General features: G+C 33.5%; 3 protein-coding genes across 4 annotated transcripts; 1 reads left to right on the top strand and 2 right to left on the bottom strand.

Moving 5' to 3' along the window:
• The first annotated feature begins 1,231 nt into the window (after positions 1 to 1,231).
• LOC107872871 (dolichol-phosphate mannose synthase subunit 2) lies at positions 1,232 to 5,611 on the top strand. 2 transcript variants are annotated; one of them, XM_016719521.2, is made up of 4 exons: positions 1,277 to 1,389; positions 4,537 to 4,741; positions 4,834 to 4,946; positions 5,038 to 5,611. In XM_016719521.2, exons 3-4 carry the CDS (start codon positions 4,857 to 4,859, stop codon positions 5,188 to 5,190), a joined length of 243 nt encoding a protein of 80 aa, XP_016575007.2. In that variant the 5' UTR covers positions 1,277 to 1,389; positions 4,537 to 4,741; positions 4,834 to 4,856; the 3' UTR covers positions 5,191 to 5,611. The 2 variants fall into 2 exon arrangements, with proteins under 2 accessions (XP_016575006.2, XP_016575007.2); XM_016719520.2 differs by lacking the exon at positions 4,537 to 4,741 and having other exon boundaries at positions 1,232 to 1,389.
• A 442-nt stretch (positions 5,612 to 6,053) lies between these two features.
• On the bottom strand, positions 6,054 to 10,855 carry LOC107874867 (AP2-like ethylene-responsive transcription factor At1g79700). The gene is made up of 7 exons (XM_016721576.2): positions 8,055 to 10,855; positions 7,878 to 7,969; positions 7,559 to 7,647; positions 7,369 to 7,442; positions 7,232 to 7,282; positions 7,057 to 7,133; positions 6,054 to 6,965 (listed from the first exon to the last, which is right to left on the bottom strand). Exons 1-7 carry the CDS (start codon positions 8,315 to 8,317, stop codon positions 6,403 to 6,405), a joined length of 1,209 nt encoding a protein of 402 aa, XP_016577062.2. The 5' UTR covers positions 8,318 to 10,855; the 3' UTR covers positions 6,054 to 6,402.
• Positions 10,856 to 11,962: 1,107 nt separating this feature from the next.
• LOC107872870 (pentatricopeptide repeat-containing protein At5g66520) lies at positions 11,963 to 13,288 on the bottom strand. Its single transcript, XM_016719518.2, has one exon. The coding sequence runs from the start codon at positions 13,286 to 13,288 to the stop codon at positions 11,963 to 11,965; it is 1,326 nt and encodes a 441-aa protein (XP_016575004.2).
• Positions 13,289 to 23,001: the final 9,713 nt, after the last annotated feature.

The following is a 23,001-nucleotide window of genomic DNA, read 5'->3' on the forward strand; positions in this document are numbered from 1 at the left end:
TAGTCAGTATAGTAGAGACTTCATATATGTCAGTCAGCGTCAGTTATATAATTTCTGTTCTCTCTTCAGTACTATCAGATTGTAACCTTTATTAGTATTGTATTTATCCAAATTGCGTCATAATTATATTTTTGCACAGCAAAACCAGCTATTTAATTTATTATAATTCAGTTGCTTAACAGTATGCCAGTTCATAAATTAGCTTGGGATCGCTTGTGGTTTCAAGCACCGTGTTACGACTAGGGGTAGCCTCGGGTCGAGACAACCATAAAGTTATTGATACACCAACTTCTGTTTTAGACACCATAACATTTTTGATACACCAATTTCTATATAGTTCAGATACCATAAGATTGTTGGATACACCAATTTCTATATGGAGACACCATAAAATTATTATACACAATCTCTATATAGTTCAGACACAATAAAATTATTGATACGCTATTTTCTATAGACATTATAAAACTGCTGATACACTAATTTCTATACAATTCAGACATATAAACCTGTTGGTACACCAATTTCTATACATCATAAAATTATTGATACACCAATTTCTATATAATTCATACATCATAAAATTATTGATACACAAATTCCTATATAATTCATATACCATTAAATTAGTAATGCACCAATTTTTATATAATTTATACATCATAAAATTGTTGATACACTAATTTCTCAAAAATTGTTCAAATGAGCTACGACTTCAAATCTTGGCTGAATTTTTTAAATTTCTTGATCGATAAATTCTTGAATTTTTGCAAAAATTCCTACTTTGCGTGATATTTTTGAGCCAACTTTGAGTTTCCGGAACTGAGAATTGACAATATTAGAATTTCGATTTCATAAAATGGTGAACGAAAGAAGAAAGAGAAAATGATTTTCAATTTTGAAATTGAGAAGAATTAGGTACTGAAATGTGTGTAAACATAGCAATATTTCATTCCAGCACATTCCGCAATGAAAGCCTAAAGATTGGGGAAAAAAAAGCATTTTAGTTGTAGTTTTGGTTTTTACTTGAAAACAAATTTGTAAATAAAAAATAGATTTTATAAATAAAAAATAAATTTTATAAATAAAAAATAGTATATTTATGTTTTGTAATATTTGTAAGGCCATTATCATGAAAATAATTTAATCAGTGTCGTTTCTGTTTTTTTGTTTTTTTTTTAATTTCAATTTGGGTATCTTATGAGTTTAACTTGGGCTGCGCTCTAGTATCATTTCGGCCCATGTGATGGGGAAAAGTTGATTTGGCCCATTTATTTCTCAAGTGATGGAAATTGGAAGCACAAACAAATGATATCGATTAAGATTGATTATAACGATCTTCATGCTCTGATCGAAAGTGTTTAACGCCACGTATATTAAATTTTCAAGGTAATTTCTCTAATAATTGTAATCTGAATTTATTATATATATATATATATATATATATATATAACGGTATCAAATTGCTTTTCATGGAACTCAATTAATACCTAAGCAAGTAAAAGTGACAAGATACACCTAGTATTTTTTTTATCTCGGTTCTCAATTTGATTGACCACTAGGCACCCTTGGCTACTAGTATATGTTGTTATTGTTGAATTTTTTTTGAGTGCGAAAAGTTTTTGTCACAAAAAAAAAAGTTGTAATGCTGATGCACAGTGTTTATGTAATTACCTTAGCTTTAATATCCGATATTTATCGCCTGATATGTTGGATCATATAGTAGAAATCATTTTATGTGTGTCTGTGTGAATAAATCTGTTGCACAGATGAACATTTTTACGGTTATGGAATTGTAATTTTTTGGATACACTGTTGACATGGTGAATATTTTAGATGTTATTTTCGAAACACTAGTTTTTTTTTAATTGAACATGGTAGACATCTAGTTGCTTGCTTCAAATTCAACTAATTGAACTAGGCTTATAATCAAATTTAGAGTAAGGTGAGTTTATTGTTTCCATGATAAGTTCAGCCTATGAAGTTGTTCAAATTTTTTGTAAGGAATGATAATTGGCAGGTGTGGAGGTCACGGATTACAGCAAAATGTTAGTCGGTAGTTGAGTGTTGTTTTGCTTTACGACAGGTTTAGGCTTGGTGGTGTCTGTCGTAGTATTAGCCTTATTCTTGTAGTGTCTTGCTTTTGATTTCTATCATCATCTGTTGTTTATGTTGTTTCAGTTATTGCAAGAGTTTGTTGTTGTTAAATGTTTTCTTGTTGGATGCTGTGTTTCTTCACTGTCATTTCCCTTTTTCATACCTTCTTTGATTTTCTTTACTCGAGCCGAGAGTCCTATAGAAACAGCCTCTCTACCTCCACAAGGTAGGGGTAAGGTTTGGGTACATTCTATCCTACCCAGACCCCGCTTGTGGGATTTCATTGGGTATGTTGTTGTTGTTGTTGATATTTGGCGGATGTTGCCCCTGGTTTTTAGGTGGGATACTTTGCTTCTCTCTGCATCCATGCATATACATGAAACTGGTGTTTCCTCTTCTCTAAGTTGATATCCACTGAATTGGAATGTGTAAGTTGATATCCACTAAATTGGAATGTGTATGAAATTGGGGATTTCCTCTATGCTAGAGCGAAGATTATGCCATGAGGAAAATATGCCACCTTTTGGGAGGCCAAGAATTCAGTTTTTGATGCTAATTAGTTGTTAAGCAGGCTAGTGCATGGTTCTCTCTCTCTTTAATTTTTTAATTTAATTACCTAGGGTATTAGGGAAGGGGAATAGGAATGAGGGACGACGAGAATTCAACACAAACTTATATAGTATGGGACACTCCTGGTGCCACTAAACTACAAGCCTTGGTCACTTGCATTGTCAGATCATTGAATAAACATTATGTCATTGCTCTTTGTATCTGTATCAAATGCATGTTCAATATCAAACCTTCTCCTTTTATTGTGGGGGAGAGTAGTTGTATGGCAGTCAGACATAAAAAGTTGCTCTGTTTTCTTTTACATAGGGAGAGGGTGTGTTGCATCAGAAATGAAAACTACATACATTCTTGGTGTATGTGTTAATAGATGTGTTCAGCTTGGAGATTTCCTACTATAGTTTATGCGACTTTGAAGATAATTGATTAAAAATTCACGCGTTTCGTCAAATTTTTGTTGCAAAATATATGGTAATCCTACAGAACATATCCATTAGCATGTAACCTAATGTATATACACCTGATATTTTCACAGATATTAAGAGGCAGCATCATGACATCATGCTTTAGGCCACTAACCATTTAATATATTCTAATTAGTTCGTACCCAAGTGTGTGGCCTAGTTGTTCAATAAAGTGGGTTGAGCAACATGAGGTTAGAGAAACACTAGGTGATTTCTTCCTATCTGTTTTAACCTTGGTGGACAGAGTTACCTGGTGCTTGTTGCTGGTGGGAGGTGGCAGGTATCCCGTGGAATTAGTCGAAGTGTGGGTAACCTGGCCAGGACACCATTGTTCTAAAAAAAAAATATATTCTAGTTAGTTCTTTTGTATGTTCTGACTTATAATGCCCAACATTCCAAAAATTTCTCTACTATAGCTATTTTTGATAACCGTGGTGTTCGGGCCAGCTTGCGCGCACCTCGACTAAATCCACGGGATACCTGCCACCTCCCACCAACTACAGGTACTAGGTAACTCTGTCCACGAAATGGGAAGGAATCACCTAGTGTTTGTCTCTGTTATAGCTATAGCAATTTACTTGATAAAAAAACATGTAAACTCAGACCTGAAACTGTGGCTTTCAGAATCTTACACTGTTGGAGGTTTGAAAAGAAATTTCTGGTCGTAAAAGCCTCAAAGGAAGTTATCGGACCTGTTTGTTATTGAAATCTAGTTGATATTGGATTGACTTCAGAAGCACTATAGAAACATAGCTGCGCATTATGGTGGACGACCATACATGCAGAGAAAACATAACTGGGTCAAATGTCTGCTGGTTTCTTCTGTTATCTATCCTTTTTGTTCCGGGAGCTGATACTTCTTTCCACATTTTTCTTGGAATGTGCTGTTATTAAAATGCCATTCCTCTCCTCTTTGTTGTTAAAATCTTTGTGTGGTTTGGATAGAGGAATGCTACGAGATCGTTAGATGAGTCTATTATCTATAGATGCCAAGAGTAACTAAGACATATACTATGCAATAAAATCAGATGAATAGTTGTGAGGTATATATACTGGATTAGTAGGGTCTTTTCGTTGGCAATCAATGTATTCCTTTGGTAGTGTGATATTATTCTCTTTTTGTCATCTTGATGTTTCATATGCATGAAGCGTGGAATTCTTTTTCTTCTAAACGACTAAATCAGAGGGATATTCAATTATTCAGTTACTGCATTGATCATAAGAGTTTTGTTCTTGAGAAAGAATTGATGTCATTTGTCTTGGCTTGAGTAATGAATAACTTTTGGTCTAGTGTGTTGCAATCATTCAAGCGCGCAATATGCATTCCCTCACTCTTTTCTGTTTTCTTGTCATGCTTTCATTTCTTTGGTATTTTTTTTTTTGGGGATAACCGTGGTGTCCGGGCCAGCTTGCGTGCACCTCGACTAATTCCACGGGATACCTGCCACCTCCCACCAGCAACAGGTACCAGGCAACTCTGTACATCAAGGCTAGAATAGATGGGAAAAAATCACCAAATGTTTGTCTCTGTTGGGTATTGAAACTGACACCTCATGATACTCAACTCAACTTCATTGAACCACTAGGCCACACCCTTGGGTGCCATTTCTTTGGTAATTCATTTACAGACTTCTGCTACAGCAGTGATTTTTGCTTATGCTTCTTTTTTTTGTTTGTAATTTAATATGACATTCCTCATTTACAGTCTGCACAAGTCAAAGAGTCACTATGGAATTAGCAGACAGAACTATTGGACTGCTTTTGACAGTGACTAGCTTGTCCATTTTTACATATTATACCTTCTGGGTCATCATTCTGGTCAGTTCTTTTTCTCTCCGTCTTACAAGATGTAGTGACCTTTGAGACCTATGTTATCATATGGGGTTGATATATGCTTTTTGTCTTTCAGCCATTGGTTGATACTGATCATTTTGTGCACAAATATTTTCTACCTCAAGAGTATGCAATTCTTATTCCCGTATTTGCTGGAATGGCACTCGTTTGCTTGCTGAGCATGTTTATTGGATATGTGATGCTCAAGTCCATAAAGAAGAAGGCATGATGATACAACCATGCTAAGCCTGCTGCTAGCTGTTAGATTATATGACACTTCATAGTTTTGCTCTTGAACAGCTTGTGTCACATAAATTCTCTTTTCATGTGTTAACAGTGATCTGAAAATTCAGGTTATGCCTTCAAGTAGTCACTACATATTGACAACCTCTACTTTGTGTTTGTAGTTTTTAGGAATGTTTGTTACCTGTACATCTATCCATTAGTTTGTATATCCTCATTTGCAACATAGAAAAGTCAAGAGTCAAGAGGGGTTTAGATTGAAAAGGCAAGAGAATACTGCCATTGAAGAACAAACTACTTTTTTATAATTTTTAGAGGTCGATGTTTCCACTTTGGTTGGTGGCTGGGTTATCTTTTCTATGTTATTCACGATTCAGCAATAAAGTTTAATGAGAGTTGTTGAAGAATGACTGCTACTAATAGTTGGAAACCTGCAAATAGCTTCCTGATTGTAATACCTGATGGTCACCCCAAAATATTAGTATAATTACAGCAGAGTTGAGGATGATATGCTGCTATAGGAGTTTTGTTTGGCATCTTAAGCAGCATAAGAAAATTAACAATCCGTGATTGATTTCAGATGTTCAATTCCTATTAGATGCTTATATGAATTTGTGCCCCCTCTGCCAGAAGGGTTGTAATAGGATGAGGTTTCTGAAAATCAAAAGCCTTAACAGTATCTTGGTACTATAATAACTGTAAGAGTACCAGAACAAAGAGGAAAGAAGTAAGACAAAAGAATGAGTCTTTTCCGTGGGGTGGTGCAAAATGTAGATGAAATGTATGTCCAAATCTACTAGAATGAATTTTTCTCTTACGTGAAGAACAAAGAGAAGACAGAATGATCCAACATATGGAACAGTCCACTTGTGGGACTTTCCCATAGTTATCTAGCAAAAGTAGTTCCTAATTCTGCTATTAAAGTTTTCACAGCAAACACAGGAGGAACTAACATATAAACAAAATGTATTATTGAATGCAAACCAATATTCGTGAGCCATTATTCTAAATTGCAACTGTATATCTTTCCAGGTCTAAAAACATTTGATAGCTCTGATTTCTTTGGGACTAGAGAGACTTGCATTCCCTCTGTTCATTTTATATACAGTCCTACGATGAAACTACTTCTCATCTATTCCTAGATGACTACAAAGTTTCAGTTATTTTTCACTCTGAATTGTTACAATGTTAAGTGATTTCAAGGCATCACATCCCAAAAGGACTGCCCTGCTCTATCACACAAAGGAGATGAAGTAGTACCCTTGTCCATTGACGCCAATGCAGGCAACTTATCACTTGTGTAAAACACAAAGTCATCTTCTGTGTTTGCTTGTTGTTTGTTCATGTTTGGCTTGTCCTTTTCGCTAGCACTAGTGTTAGAGTTCTTCTCCACAAGCTCGCGATACATGGAGGATCGAAGCAGAAGGCTGAGAGCTGTAGGTGAAGATGGCTTGGGACTTAAGGGCATTTTTCTCTCAATAGGTTCTTGGCTCTGTGGAATAGGGGGCAGAGTTTCTCTTGTTGTGGCAAAATAATTGGAGCCAAAAGAGAATTGAGGGTCATTTACTGGGTTAATCATGTCGTTAGTGTTGGTTTGTATCGCCTGGTTTTCTGACCTCAGTTCTTGAAATGCCATCTGGGTATTCACGCCTGGTTTTAGCCATCTGATATAAGTGCTCAAGTCAAAATTAGTTACCGCGTTAATCCCTCTGTATTCAATTGCAGCAATATCATAAGCTCGAGCTGCTTCCTCTTGAGTACCTACAAAAAGAACACGAGATTCGAGTTGACAGCCTATTTTAACCGTCTTGATTTGATTAGTGCTGCAAAATAATGGGGTGAAAGTACTTACTGTAAGTACCTAAGTAGAGGTATTTGTTTCCAAAAACTCGCCCTATTCTTGCTTCCCATCTGCCATTGTGATGATGCCTAAGTTGTGTGACCAATTCAAGAAAAAATCATTACTAATTACTATGAACAACAGATGGTGAAAGTTATAGAACAGGTGGTGAAATGAGCTTATTTACCTTGCTACTCCTCTGTATTTAGATACACCTCGGGCGAAACCACTGCTTCTCCTGCATTAGAAGGGCAAAACCTCTAGGTAAATTTTGATTTGTGAAAAGATTTATTAATCTGATTGAATATCAAGTTGATTAAATACCTTCTTAAAGAGGCTAAGTACTCCTCCTTAGTCACAGTTTGCATTATTTCAATTTCCTTCTCATAATCAGATATCTGTAGGTAAGAGTTTTGTGCAGAGATATTTCAATCAAATATAGATAATTTCAAACAAATGAACAATGAAAATAGTAAATAAGTACAGACTAGTTGGAAGTCTGATGTTATCATACTGGAAAATTGATGAAAGTTGATGTGCCCCAGTATTTAATTGCAGCCAAATCATATGCTCTTGCTGCAGATTCTTCTTCATCATATGCTCCTGTTCAATTTGAAACACCACATACAAGTAAACTACCTATTACAATGACAACTGCATACCCAGTGTTAAGGGAAGAGTGTACGCAAACCTTACCCCTACCTTGGGAGGTAGAGGTTGTTTCCGATAGACCCTCGGTTCAAGGAAAAGCATATAGCAAACATTCCTATTACCCAAAACTTAATTTTCTTGAATCAAATATTGGTCTATAGCACCAATTTTGCAGGACTCACCAAGATAGACTTGTTTTCCTTTCTTTTTCTGAGTCACATTCCAAGAACCCTTGTCCCACAAATGAGCCTCATAACGCCCCGTCCATCGATGCCTAAAGTCCAAAGTATTAACAAGAATTATTTTCCTAAATGAAGTACCAAAAACTAAAAAGTGTCAACATTTTTAATTAGTGCTACCTGCTAACTCCTCTGAATCTTGAACTTCTCTTCACAGTAGGTGTATGAGCAATATTTTGATCAACTTTAGATGAGTCCATTTTCTGCTGGTCAGCTTGTTGGCCAATGTTATCATTCAGTACTGCAACTGCAGGAGGTGACCTTCTTCGTCTTTTCACACGTTTCGTGGTCTCTGGAATGTCATAATCCACCATGGACATGCTTCTTTTTCCAGAGCTCACCATCTCAGATTTAACTAGATATGACTCTTTGTTCAAATCCATTGTATGTTTTAATTTCTTTCTAACTAAATATGAACAAAGAAAGGTAAGTTTTTTAACCTTTGCTTAATGCTTAATTTGCCACACACAAATGGATGCAGAAGTATTCAGTATATATAATGTAATGTAGTGAGGCATTTTGTCATTTTGCTATGTTTTGGATTTATCGGTTAACAAGCTTAGCTAATTTGATTCAAGACAAAAGAAACGATTATTTCATGCCAAGTTGAGTGTTCATTAGCCACTTTAATACTCCTGTATTTTGGTTATAGATTTTACATGACATAATTCTTGACTTCAAATGAATATAAGGGAAAAAACAAATATATTGTTCGACACTTTCAATGTTTTATCTAGCACTTACAGCTACTTGATTTTCTGTTCTCCAATCCAATGGTTACCTTTAGTTCATCATCCTAAATTGATTTATTTAAATCCCAAATTTGGTGGTTAAAATGAAACTCAAGCTATATATACCGTCAATCTCTTTATAATGTTATTCATCCGGATGTTTTTTAGCTGTTATAGCAAGATGTTATCAAAGAGAACATATAATATAACATAATATGAAAGTTGGTTCAAAAAAAACTTGATCGTTATAGTGAAATGCTCTGTTATAGAAAACGATTGTTATAGCGAGTGTATCATCCTTTAAACCCTATGTCATATTACCTGCGTAGTACTCTTGTAAATGGTGACTTCTTCTCGTGTGGCACCACCATGCCTACTACTAACATCAGAGACAAAACTAGAATTTGAAACTTACGAATTCTAAATTCTAATCTTATTAGATTGCTAGATTTTAAATTAGTAGTTTGTCATATTAGATGATTTTTTAAAAATAAATATAGAATTTTAGCGAAAGCTAATAAATTCTGCATAATCCCTAGGCCGTAACCGATACTCTAGCTCCACCCCTAACCAACTTGTGTGATCTCTATACACATAAAACTTACTGTAATGAAAATAACAGCAATAACAATCTATCCATTTCGTTCCATTTGATCCCAGTAATTCCTATGTTCAATAATTCTTCTTTTAGAACAAATTAAGGATCATTTTGTATCTCATGTTCGCAGACAATAGTAAAATAAAAATATCAAAAGAAGTCAAAATAGATTATCTGGCCTTTGTCTTTTAGATATGGAAATTCTTTTAAATGCATTCTAGCTGGTCTTTTATTTTCTTTGAAAATCCAAGCTAAAAATTTGTCATTTCCATTTAGACAAATGATTTAGTTTTTTTATGTAGCATTTGTAGTTTTGTTGTTTCTTTGGATTCTTCGTCATTGCGAAGGCTATTTCTTGTTTTATTTTGTTTTGTCAGGTTTATGGCAGATTCTTTTGTCTTAATGCTGTCAGGATTTCTGGTGGAAAATTGATAATCGTTACTAACTATAGAAAGAATCTCATAATATTCTCTCATAAGTACACTGATTATCTTTTTCTAATGGTTTCTGTTGTTCACATGATTGTGAAATCTTCTTCTTTGGATTATTGGCTCTTTTGCATCATTTTTTTTAGGGGTTCAAATGCAATAATGTATGTAATCTTTTTATGCACTTAATACAAGTATTCTTTGTTATTAAGCCATAACCATTTATATCCTAGTGAAACCATTTTATGAATGTCACAAAGTCCAATCAGTAAAACAACTTGCTGCTGAAATACAGAATAAGGCTGTGTACGATAAATTCTTGTGGTTTGGCCCTTCTCTAATTTCGTGCATAGCGGTAGCTTTAGTCCATTAGACTTTTTTAATTTAACTTTTATTTTCAGAAAAATAATTGGGGATAGGGAATTATAAAGTGGAGAATCGAACCCTCACTAACAATGTGAAAGTTCATGCAATCAAACAACTGAGTTACTAAAATTCTCCTATTTAACTTTTAATACGTGACCAAATGGCGTACAAACTCTCTTATAATGTACAGAAGCTAGTCTTAGTATTATTTCATGAAAATTATTTAAGATCAACTTTGTATGAAAATTAAGTGGCTCAGTATACTAGCTAGTTAGAGCACAGGACAGTCCTGTGTTCAGCACGACCGTGCAAGAAAACTGACTTTACTAATTAAATTCAAGATCTTTTTTCGGATTTGGCTTTAAACTACCAATTATATCACACTTCCCTATATAATATAAGTATGCAAGTTAAAGTTGAAGTGGCATGTGTCGGATATTAGCACCAAGAGTGTGACTTAGTGGTTTAATGAAGTTGGGTTGAACACCATGAGGTCTTAAGTTTAATTTCCAACAGATACAAACTCGGGGTGATTTATTCCCATATGTTCTTATTCCCATATGTTCTAGCCTTGGTGGACAAAGTTACCTGGAGCCTGTTGCTGGTAGTAGGTGGCAGGTATTCTGTGGAATTAGTCGAGGTGCGTGCAAGCTGACCGAACACCATGATTATCAAAAAAAAAAGTTTCTGATAGTAAATTGTTGAGCTCAAGCAAATATGGATAGCTCAATATTGGCTAATATATATGGATAACTCAATATTGGCTAATGTATATGGATAACTCAAAAGGATTTACTCAATTCAACTTTGATATATTCATATGCAGTAGAGTGTATACATTGAAGAAGTTTTATCTTTTTGGTCAACAACACTTAAAAGAAGTTGGAGATATGATAACCAAAGGCGATCAAGTAGTGTTTCGTTGGATTTCTGGCTTCCACATAGCAACTAACATCAATTGAGCGATGTAAAGTTTCTTGTGTTTGATTTAAACTATATTTTTGTTCCTAAATAATTTCTAAACAATAGGTTCTCATTCATCAATGAAGAACCCGAGGAGTTTTATCCTGAATGAGATGATGAACCAAAAAAATCTGGTTAAAAGTTGGTAATTGATAATTTCTAACCTGATACTCTGAAATGTTATGGATAAGCTTCAAATTGCGGGAGATGTTGATTGACGATTACCTCCTGCAGTTTTAACTTACATCATCTTTGACTTGCTCCACTTCTTGACACAGCTGATTGATATAAAAATGCCTGTATCTGCAGACTGCAATTATGTTCCAGGAACTTCCCGGGTTCATATTAATAAAAGATGAAAGTCCTTGGTGGATGAAAACATGAATCACGGGTTGCGAGGCACATGAGATAGATTTCAAGCCCCTGCCACCTTAACTCTTACTAATCAACTGTTAGGGCATAAAAGTTGAAAACATGATCAACGAAAAAATGAATGATCATCTCCCAGTGCGAAAATTTTAGAATTTTGTCATTTGGAGAATCAAGTAAGAAAAAAGTTAATTTATTTCACTGTTCTCTACATCATGCAAGCTGAAAAACTATGATAGAACAACAACAGAAGGGTTTCCAACACTATAAAACAAGGAAACAGTATCTCCAGACCCAAGTCCAGAGGCTTTAATTGCCGGTGCTCAAAATCTAGAACTGATAATCTGTCTTCATATAACTAATCATCTGCCGACATGCCACGTTCCTGTATGCAGCATGTGTTTCCAGTATCTAAGTTTCTTTACACAAGTTGGGATCTTTCTTTTCCTAAACTTGATAAATCCTCCGCCTTCTTAATTCTATTTTCGGTAGAAGTCATTTCAAGAACAGAAAGAAGACAAAATTTCTTGACCAGATCATGGTCAAAACAAGAATCTGCAGCAGTTTAATACTTCACGTTGTATTATTTCTTATGAAACTAGATCCTCTAGCTTTCCTCACATTATGATGGAGCATCAATTGCCTCACCCTCTCGGCATCCTCCCATTTATCATCAAGAACATACAAGTCTGAAATAAGGGAATAAACCCCTCCATCATTCTCTGGCCTCACCATATTCATGACCCTCTCAATCACTCTCTCCGCCATCTCAAACTGTTTATGCAACTTGCAAGATGACAAAAAGGAACCCCAAATAACTACGTTAGGCTGTCGTGGCATAGTATTGATCACTTCATACGCTTCCCCTAACAATCCAGCTTTCCCAAATAAATCAACCATGCAGCCATAATGCTGAATCGTTGGTCTCAGTCCACACTCTTTGATCATTTTGAAGTATCCACGACCTTCATCGACCAACCCCACTTGTACACAAGCACTTAGTACCCCAGTGAACGTAAACTCATTAGGTACCACACCCCCTTGTCTCATTTTCCTGAATATCTCCAACGCTTCAGTTCCAAAACCATGCTTGGCTGCTCCACAAATTAGAGCAGTCCAAGTCACCACATTTCTATCTTTCATCATATCGAAAACCAAAGAAGCAAAATTCAAGAAGCCACATTTAGCATACATGTCTACTAAACAAGTACCAAGTTCCACATTCAATTCCCACTTATTCTTTACCGCGAAACCATGCACCGATTTCCCAAGAACCAACCCAGTCGAACCCATCTCGGAACACCCCGCCAATATCGGCCCAATGGTCACTTGATCCGGCATTAATTGCTCCGACATCACCATTTCCCGAAACAGCCTCACGCCTTCCTTCCAATGCCCATTATTCATGTACCCAGCAATCATCGCCGACCACGACGCTAAATCTCTTTCAGGCATCTCATCAAACATCTCCCTCGCTCTTTCAACATCCCCCGATCGAGAAAAGCAAGTTATCATCGTATTCCACGTAACATTACTTCTCACAGGCATTTCATCGAACGCCTTGCAAGCATACTCAAACGAACTCCCAACATACGCATTCAATAGAGACGTCGCAACGTAGACGTGGTTATTAAACCCCAATTTGAGTATATGGGCATGGAGGTGGCATATGATAGGAAGATTGCCCAAATGAGTACATGATTTAAGAGTAAAAAGAATGGCGAAACTGTCGAAAGGAATGGCTTGACGCTGCATTTGGGTATAGAGTGTTAAAGCTCGTTGAGGTGATTTTGCATTTTGAATGGCAAATGACCATGAAGTGAAAGTTCTAAGTAATAGCAATGTGGATTGATTATTAACTGCAGCTTGTCTCAGTACGCGGCAAAGATTTGTGACCATAGCGCTTTGGTTTCCTTCCATCTAAGGCTTTGACGCCTCAATTTGTAGTTGGTAGTTAGCTATCCTTTTATAACGTGTCATATTGTATTATATTGTATAATACTTCCTCGGTTTCGTTTTAGTGCACTTCATTCTAAAAATATTTATTTCAATTTAGATATTTTTTTTGATGAAAGAGAAAATGGTCTATTACTCCCAACCTTTAGTCAAAATTCTAACTACATACTCAACTTTTAAAAGTGATCTATTACCCCCTCAAAACTTATTTTTACTGAATTTATTACCCCTAGTTGCTGACCTGTCACTGAATGTGACTGCACTCGTCCATGGGCGCGTCAGTTAACCCTATTTCACTTTAAATTCTTTATTTTTTGATTGTCACGTCATTATTTTTAATAATATGATAAATATTTTAATTATTACTTTTTCTTAATGAGTTTTAATTGTGACGTCTTGTCTTCTTATTCTTCTCTTTTTCAATACAAAAATTCAAGAACTCATTAATAGAGTTCCTCATTTTCCTCATTAATGAATTTCTCCGAAATCAAGAAATTCTTTTTGCTCCGAAACCGAAATCAAGAAACACTTGAACTAAGGAAACAATAAGATTTCTCCGATTAATGAATTCTTGAATGAAGAAGTTGGGAAACTCCAATTCAAAAAACTTGAAAAAATTCAACAACTTCGATTTCCTCTCTTTTTGCTCAAGATCGCTATTTATGACGAACTCAAAACTTCGAATTTCCACAATGTCATATACAATTTTCAACTCATTTTTTTAATTTTCTATATTTTTGCTCAAAATCCATCATTAATAGCGAGTTCAAAGCTTTGAATTTCCACAATGGGGAAGAATTCGCTATTAATAGCGATCTTGAGCAAAAAGAGATGAAATTAGGTTCAAGAACTTCATTAATCCGCCATTCAAGAACTTCATTAATCCGCCATTTTTTCCCCCAAGAATTCTATATTTGACCCAAGAAGATGAAATTGGTTGAAGAAGAAAATGGAGCAAAATGAAAAATCGCGAAGAAAAAAGAAAATAATAAAGTTAAATAATTAATTTTTTTAGAGTAAAAAAAATGATGTGGCAATGACGTGGCAGCACGTGCATCACACCACATTCCAAATGACTGGTTGTCAGTTTTTCGGGAGATAATAATTTCACTTTAAAATCAGAGGATAATAATTCTATTTTAAAATAGTTCGGGGGTAATAGGTCACCTTTAAAGGTTGAGTGTGTAGTTCGAATTTTGGGTAAAGGTTGGGGGGCTTTTGATCATTTTCTCTTGATGAAATTAAGAGTATTTTATTATGTTCTTTCAATACCATCCTCAATATTAAATGACTAAACAAAGTGTATTTACTCAAATTTATATTTTCAAAGTATAACTCATAAGGCTAATTTGATTAAATATATCTCTAATAAATATTAGGATCAACTATTTTAAAACGGAGGAAGTTCTAGTGAATACCACGTCCTGATAGTTGTCTAGTCTTTTATTGTTACATTATATAATATACCAACCATTTAAAGGTTAATTCTACAAGAAAATTGGGCACATGATAGGGCAATAGTAGACATAGAGGTAGAATAAATGATAGTAAAATAAAATTTTAAATGATAAATAAAAAAAATAAAAAAAATAAGACTTTTCATATTACCTAAATTTAACATACCATAAACTAAACGTTAAGCAACAATTTAAATTAACATCACAATTCTATATAATTAGTAAAGCTGTAAAGTTTTCGAATACTGTATGCTTTACAAGGAAGCGCATCAAGCAAAAGAAATTACTATTGCATCACTATTATATTGTCTATAAACAAAAAGAAGTTTTAATAGTGTGTTACCACCGTCAAAAAGATTTACCAGCAGTCCTGAAGATATTTACTCTAATTTACAAACCATTGAATGCCCAATAAACAAATTTCACTTGCATCTTTAATTCAAGAACCAAAATCTACAATAAGAGATGAGGTATTAATGGCAAAGAAAAAAGTAGTCCAACTTTTGAGTATACTGACAGTTGAGAGATCTTATGGATACAAATATCAAGCTTTGATGGACAAGTTCTCATTTCTTGAGCTGATTTCAGATATAACTTTTCACTTTTTTCAAAGTGGAACAAAGAAGATTTTATCCATGAAAGTTTATTAAATAGGAAAAATATATTTGACTCTTAGGAAAAGGAGTGGAATGATTTGAAAAGTATTTTTTTGTCGGTATTATGGTAACTAAACTGACAAGAGAAGGTTATATTGTCATTTCACATTTTTTTATATCCAAATTACCATCTCTAATTGAAAATCACCCTTATATCTACCCAGTTTTTAAAAAGCATTGCTCCACACCTAATAATAGGTTGATATAACTCTTTTCGAGAGTTGTCTTGCCCCCACTTTCTCCTTACCCTTAGTCTGCTCATCTTCCCTATTTTATTTTATTTTGAAATCCGTTGATGAAGAATGTGCGAACAAATTTCTTTGGGCCCATTTCTTTTGTAACCCAATTTGACATGTTCAAATTTGAGCCCATTCCTAATAAGAAAACTGTTACAATAGTCCTCATGCTTGGCCCAATTTGATGTGCATATGAAAAATTTTCATGTGCCATTTCTTGGGCCTGAAATACAAATTAGGACTGTGGAGAAGTTTTGCTTAATATGAAAAACAATTTACTTAGGAAAAAGTTGGTTGAAGTGTAAATGTACAAGTTAGGATTATGCCATAAATAACACCCCATCGGCTTTATTAATTTAATTCATTTGTGTGCAATTTATTATTTTTCATTCATTTTTAACGATATGGACAATTTGGTACAAATAATAGTCTAATATTTTTATTGTTAACTTTTAGAATTGTTACATTGATATTATTGTGTGATGCGTAGTGACATTGTTCCACCCATCAAAGTTTGTTGAATCCTTTTATTCATTATTTTCACTTAGTGAATGAAAGCATGGACATGCGTAAATGTATTGTAAAGTTTGTAAACGTTTGTGGTTTCACTAAATTTATCACAATGTAAATACTGAAATTTTTCATGCGTAGTGACATCTGTACAATACAGTTTGTGATTATTTTAGTGATTGGTAGCATGGACAATTTCAGCTTTATTTTATACATATCCTTGCAGTATGAATTAACACTTATATTATGTAAATAATTAATTTTTTAGATGATGTTGAATAGTGCTCTCTCCATTCTTTCTTACTTGCTTCATTTTGAATTTTCTCTTTTCATGTTCAAGTATAATTTGATTAAAAACTTACTTTTATACCCTTGTTTAATTTATGAAGACTATTAGGTGAGAATCTATTCGTCAATATATTTGTTAAGTCATGCCAACCTATGACCATGTTTAATACTTTGTCCAAGTTGTGCTTGGACAATAGGACTTGTAGAATTAAAGATGTGGACATTAAAAAAGTCAATTGAAGCATCAAACGCAATGATCATTTTATTTTGTTTCAATGCTCTATTTGAAGTGACTTTCTATTGTAGGCATATTATTTGTTTGTTGCAGTTCATTATCCAAGTGAAGAAAAGGCATTTCTAATGAGTTTGATGAAAAGTAATTGACTCCTATAAAATTTTTCTTTGTTCATTTTAAATTTCTACTTAAAAATTGATGGAACTGGATAACTTTTCATATACTCGAATAGTGAAAATAAGAATTGAAGTTGAATGTGATTCGAAAAAAGGGTGTTTTTTCATAAATTTCTTCAGTTAAATCTAATCAATTTTAATTAATTTGTGTGTTTCATTATTTGCATAAAGTTAAAGCAAATGTAATAAGAAAACATCCATTCATTAAATGAAAATTGAAGAACAAACATGGCCAACACCACACAACGAAAAAAAGAAACTTAAATTAAAAAGACTGAAAAAATAAAAAGAAATAACAACCTAAGCAATAGAGTCAACACCTTGAACAGCCTCACCACCATCTTCAATCTTATCATTGTTAACCTCTCGTATGTAGGTGTGGAAATGATGCCTCAACTCCCGCAGATCTCGCTTAAGCTGTTTTATACACTAAGTAACGTCCTTCACATCATCTTTCAGCAGCTCAATCTCTCAAATAGTGTAATAGCGTCTTCTTCTTCGGACCATACGACTATTTCATTGTTTGAGGAAGACATTGTTTTGCATTTAACAAAGGCGTTATAAAAATTACTAAGTAAACTCTCTACGGTAAAAGATGAATAATATTGCAAAGAAAAAAGGATATATAAATAGGCTAGGTTTTTTGTTGGAGAATTAGATGAGAAATAAATTGTTACACCCTTTCCGCAGCCAACAATCCCATCCACTTACAACATTGATATTGATAACGTCACGTAGGTTCTAGCAAAAGGCGTGAACAGTGTTAAAGTCAGTCCTAATGAACAAAATGTCTGTTGTCATTGTCAAGGATTTTCTACTCTTTGTCAAATCCTATAAAAAATTAACCAAATCTGTCAAGAGGATTTGAAGAGTTTTATCACCTTTTTCGTTCAAAATTTAGCAAAAAGATTTAATAAATCTAGATGACTTCTTTTATAATTTTTAGTCATTATCAAACGAAAAATACACAGAAAAAGAAAGAAATAATTATGATAGTTTTGTTAATGAAGTGAAACTAAAGAAAAATAAAAAGTTATTGATGAAATTGAAAATAAACTAAAGAGTGATATGAATTCAATAAAAAAAGACATTCAAGACAATCAATAATTCAATAACTAAAACTAGGAATATCGTCACATAAATTTTTTTCTAAACCTGTACTATCTGAAAACTACTTCACATATCGATTACATGTTGAAAAGATAAGAAGGCATATCCCGCAATGCTGTAGTCGATCATGAAGTCCAAAACGTCTCCTATCCGGAAGCCCGCTTCACAAATGAAATTTCTCCACCCGCCATATATCCTCTGTCTGTTCTGAACTCCGAAGCAAGCGACTTTAGCCTTATATAACTTGTTAGTACCATGATGACGGATGATTATTTGCGCTGGGCCGATGAAAAAGTATTGCCTTATATCTCGTGATATCCATTAAAATGGGAAAAATATGGATGAATTACTCAAATTTGAAAGAGAATGAAAGTTAAATGAAACTAACAAAGAAACATAGAATCATCATTGAAGAAAAAAATTAGAAATTACCACTCCGTTACGCGTCACGTACGATATATGCAATGTAATATTAAATGTTGGCTGGTCATCAGTTGTGTTGCCACGAACTGGAGTAAACCTTGTCATTTTCTTTGGGGGTGGGTGAGGGGAGGGGGGAGCAGAATAGGATTTTGGTTGAGATTTTATTATGTATTATGGAGTGTTGATTTTAATAAGTAATGGAGTAGGAATATTTTTAGCTTCCCTCCAAATAAATACAGGGAATATTTCAGTTGAAACAATTTTTGAATTCCCAAACACATAGGAATAGTGCGAAACTATGGTTTCGAACTCGAGACCTATGCAATGTAAAGTTGATGGTTGACCAATTTGCTGTAATATCATTCATTCCTACTTGACATGCACTATATTTTTATTGATTCTTTATTTAGGTCTATCATTAAGGAATTTAATTATTTATTTAAAGTAACACACAAATTAAGTGACTCATTTTAATAATTTAAATATTTTACATGTAGGTTTCATGTCTGTAGCCAAAAATGAAATGATTGAATATTCAACTGATTATCTAAATCGTGACGAGAATAATGAATTTAACTGAATGACTTATAATTGATAGTTGTTAATGTAATATATTTTGTTCATACTTTGAGTATGAACATGACATGATAACAGTGAACCAAATTAGTTGATGCGAAGAGTATGACAATGTTGATTAAATCAAAATTTTTAATTAAGTCGAAAATAGTGAACAAGTTTGATTGATGTATAATCGCAAGTGTTGACTCAATCTATGTTTGGTGTAGCCATAATTGTTGATTCAACGTTTATTTGTAATTGAATACATTTTGATTTTTTCATGAACATAGGAAACACGATGAATATTTTAGGTAGATACAATTTATTATTTGTCACAATTAAGAAATTAGTTTCAATCTTAAGTAGGTGTATAGCGCAAATAGTATCCACTATATTGTGAACTATTCTTTCAAAATATTGCGAAACGTGATTTTAATCTACTACGTAGAAATTGTGTGGCCGTAAATATTTCGTTGAATTATGAATAGTTGTAATTTTGAATAATGCCTCATAATATAACCCAAAATTCAAACGTCATTTTTGAACCAGAATACTATTGCCTACTAATTTAACTGTTGTATTGCAAACTAAAAAAATTTAAATTTTTACCAGCTTAGTGGGTGTTTGGATTGAGTTATTTTTAGATGTTTTTGGATTTTAAGAATTTTAATTTCTTATTAAAAGGATACCCAACCGCTAATTAATGATTCACTTAGTTACTTTTTTTCCCTAACCAATATATTTGCTACTCTTTATTTCACGAAATATGATTTTATTTCTTTTGTTTTACATTCATTGCTTCTCTTTGAAAAATAAAATATATAAAAAATTGATTAATGATTTTGACCACTCTTAAAAAAATTCAAGAAAATAACGTAGAAGCAGCAAAATAAATAAAAATGAATAAATCGGTTGAACAAGAACAACTGAATATATTTATAAAAGCAACCCAAAACAACAAACTATTAGGAATGCCTGATAAAAAACGAAAAAGGTTTTGTGCTTTCAATAAGATATTCTAGGTGTGGATCCTTATTAAGAATAATAATTTTTTAACACAGTTTTCACAACTGTGAAAGAGTAACATATATAAAACATCTCCTTTCTTAAAATTCGTAGCCCTGATAAATTCTTTTCATCCGTTGTTGATCCTACGATGGTTGTTGATGCCACAAGGACCAATCTGAGCTAGATACACCTCAGAAGCTGAATGAATGATCTTAATCATCGTCGGTGTTGGGGAAAAGTAATCGTTGACGCTTAGTGGCAGCCACTACAATCCACAAAAAAAGTGATGAATGCATTAAACGAAGACACATACAAAGAATTATTTTTTAAAACAGTAAATAAATCTACCACTTCGTTAAGTGTCATGTAGCTGCACTGAGCTTAACTTGGAGTTGATGAAGGGGGACGATCTGCGTTTGAAGGGAACAAACAATGACCTTTTTTAGAGAGATATGAAGGAATTTAGTAGTTGGTTGTATATAGTTTAGGTGAAGAGTGCATTGCGATGTCTTTTAAATTGGAGAGAAATAAGAGATATGACCTAAATTCTGACGATTTGTTTTCTTAGATTTGACCTATGTTGTTGTATTTGAAAGGGTCAGCATTTATTCCTGATAATATTTTTCTAAAAAAAACATGCGTTAGAGAGAATCGAACACGCGACCTAAGGCATATGAACATGATGTTTGACCATATTTGCTACCAGAGCTTTCAACATAATCCATGCGACATAATAATTAAACCATCACCTAACTTGTATGTTTGATCAAATTCGTGACATGAAATTTTAGAATGGATGTACTTTATGAAATTCGTTGATTCTCAATTTATCAACATTATATCAAATTTAGTGAATTCAATCGTTTTATGGGATTGTTGAATGAACGTACTTCATTAATTGCGTCAATTTTCAATTTGTGAACATTATGTCAAACTTTATTAAATTCACTCATGACATGGGATTGTTCAATGAATGTACGTTATTGTAATATCCCGTACTTATCTTAGTCCCGTTTAGCTCCTAGAATGTCAAGGATCAACTTTAAAATTGTATAACTCTTGATACGTGTAAATTTTTTTAGCTATAGATCCACCAAATTGTAGATAATTGAATTATCTTTCCAACGATACCAATTTTGCCTTAATCCGATACTCGATTGAGAAGTTATGGTGATTTTAGTGAAAATAGTAGAGCACCGCGTCATGCTGAGGCCCAAAATCAGGATTCCAGTTCCGAACTTAAAATTTTAAAGGACAATTTAGTCCTTTCTCAAGCCCCAAAATCGTATAAAACACAAGATTAAACCTATTCTAAGCATTATACGCTCATTATTCACAAGATTCTTCTCCAAGAAACCCTAGAACTTCAATTTTCAATCCTCAAGAAATTCAAATTCCACCATTCTTTTTTCAAGATAAACCAAAAGTCAAGATTTCCAATTCAAGAACTTCAAGAAAAAATCTTTAAGAGCACAAATAGGAACTCAAATTTCAAGCTTCTTCATCTATTCATCAATTAAGGTATGTAGGGTTTTCAACAAGGATAATTCTTTCATCCTTGTGCCCCAAAAAAATAGTTTTAAAGTTAAATTTTATATGAAATTATATGAATTTTAGTCTAGGGTTTATACCCACTCATTACTAATTGAAGATTATGAGATTACAAGTGATTTAGATGTTGAATTGCATTACTTTCGTATAAAAATTAACGTATTGTTTTACTCATGCATTCACCCTCATATACTCAGTATAATCCAGAAGTACTGATCCACATATACGTCTATGTGCTACATTATCTCATAGTGTAGGTTCAGGTGCTCAGTTTCAGCAGCGTGAGTGATTTCGAGCATCTCCATCTACATTCCGATAGTTGGTGAGTCCTCATAGTTTGGGGACCCAGTTATTCAGATTTTTAAGCTTATTACAGTAGTTGATTCAGTATTTTTAGTCAGTTCAAGTCAGCTGGAGACTTGTCCCAGTAGCTTTCTAGTTATTAGTGGTAGTAGAGGCTTGTCAGACTGCTAGTTATGATTCAGATTTCTAGTGTTGATTGTTTAGACTTTTAAGTCTAATATTTTAAGATATTATGTTCAGATAATTTCAGCTTAGCTCATACAAAATTTCTCATTTTATCTTCTATTATACATCTACATTTCTTTATTATGAGCTTCAAATTTAGTAGAAGCCTTACAGGGTTAGCTTAAGGCTACTCGTAGTCTTGAGCACTGTGTGACGTTTCGTAACCCGTTTTTGGGGTGTTACAGTTATGAAATGCATTGACTCTTAATTTACCAACATTATATCAAACTTTATTAAATTCACTCGTGACATGGGATTGTTGAATGAATGTGAATCATGAATTGCGATGATTCTTAATTTGTGAACATCTATCAAACTTCATTAAAGTCGCTCGTGACATAGGGTTGTTGAATGAACGCACGTCATGAATTACAACGATTCTCAGTTTGTGAAAATTATATCAAACATTATTAAAATTACTCATAACATGGGGGTGTTGAATGAAAGTACGTCATGAATTGCATCAATTGTCAATTTGTCAACATTATATCAAATATTATTAAATTAACTCGTGACAAGGGATTGTTGAATGAATGCACGTTATGAATTGCATTGATTCTCAATTTATCATTTATTATATCAAACATTATAAAAATCACTCGTGACATGGGGCTGTTGAATGAATGTACTTCATGAATTGTGTTGATTTTCAATTTGTCAGCATTATATCAAATATTATTAAGTTAACTCGTGACAAGGGATTGTTGAATAAATGGATGTTATGAATTGCATCGACTCTCAATTTATCAACATTATATCAAATATTATTAAATTCACTCGCATCATAGGATTATTGAATGAATGTACGTTATGAATTGCATTAACTCTCAATTCGTGAATATTATATCAAACATTATTAAAATCACTCATGACAAGGGGTTATTCAAAGAAGGTACGTCATGAATTGCGACGATTCTCAA

Source organism: Capsicum annuum, chromosome 6 (assembly GCF_002878395.1).
Source record: "Capsicum annuum cultivar UCD-10X-F1 chromosome 6, UCD10Xv1.1, whole genome shotgun sequence".
Classification (NCBI taxonomy): domain Eukaryota; kingdom Viridiplantae; phylum Streptophyta; class Magnoliopsida; order Solanales; family Solanaceae; genus Capsicum; species Capsicum annuum.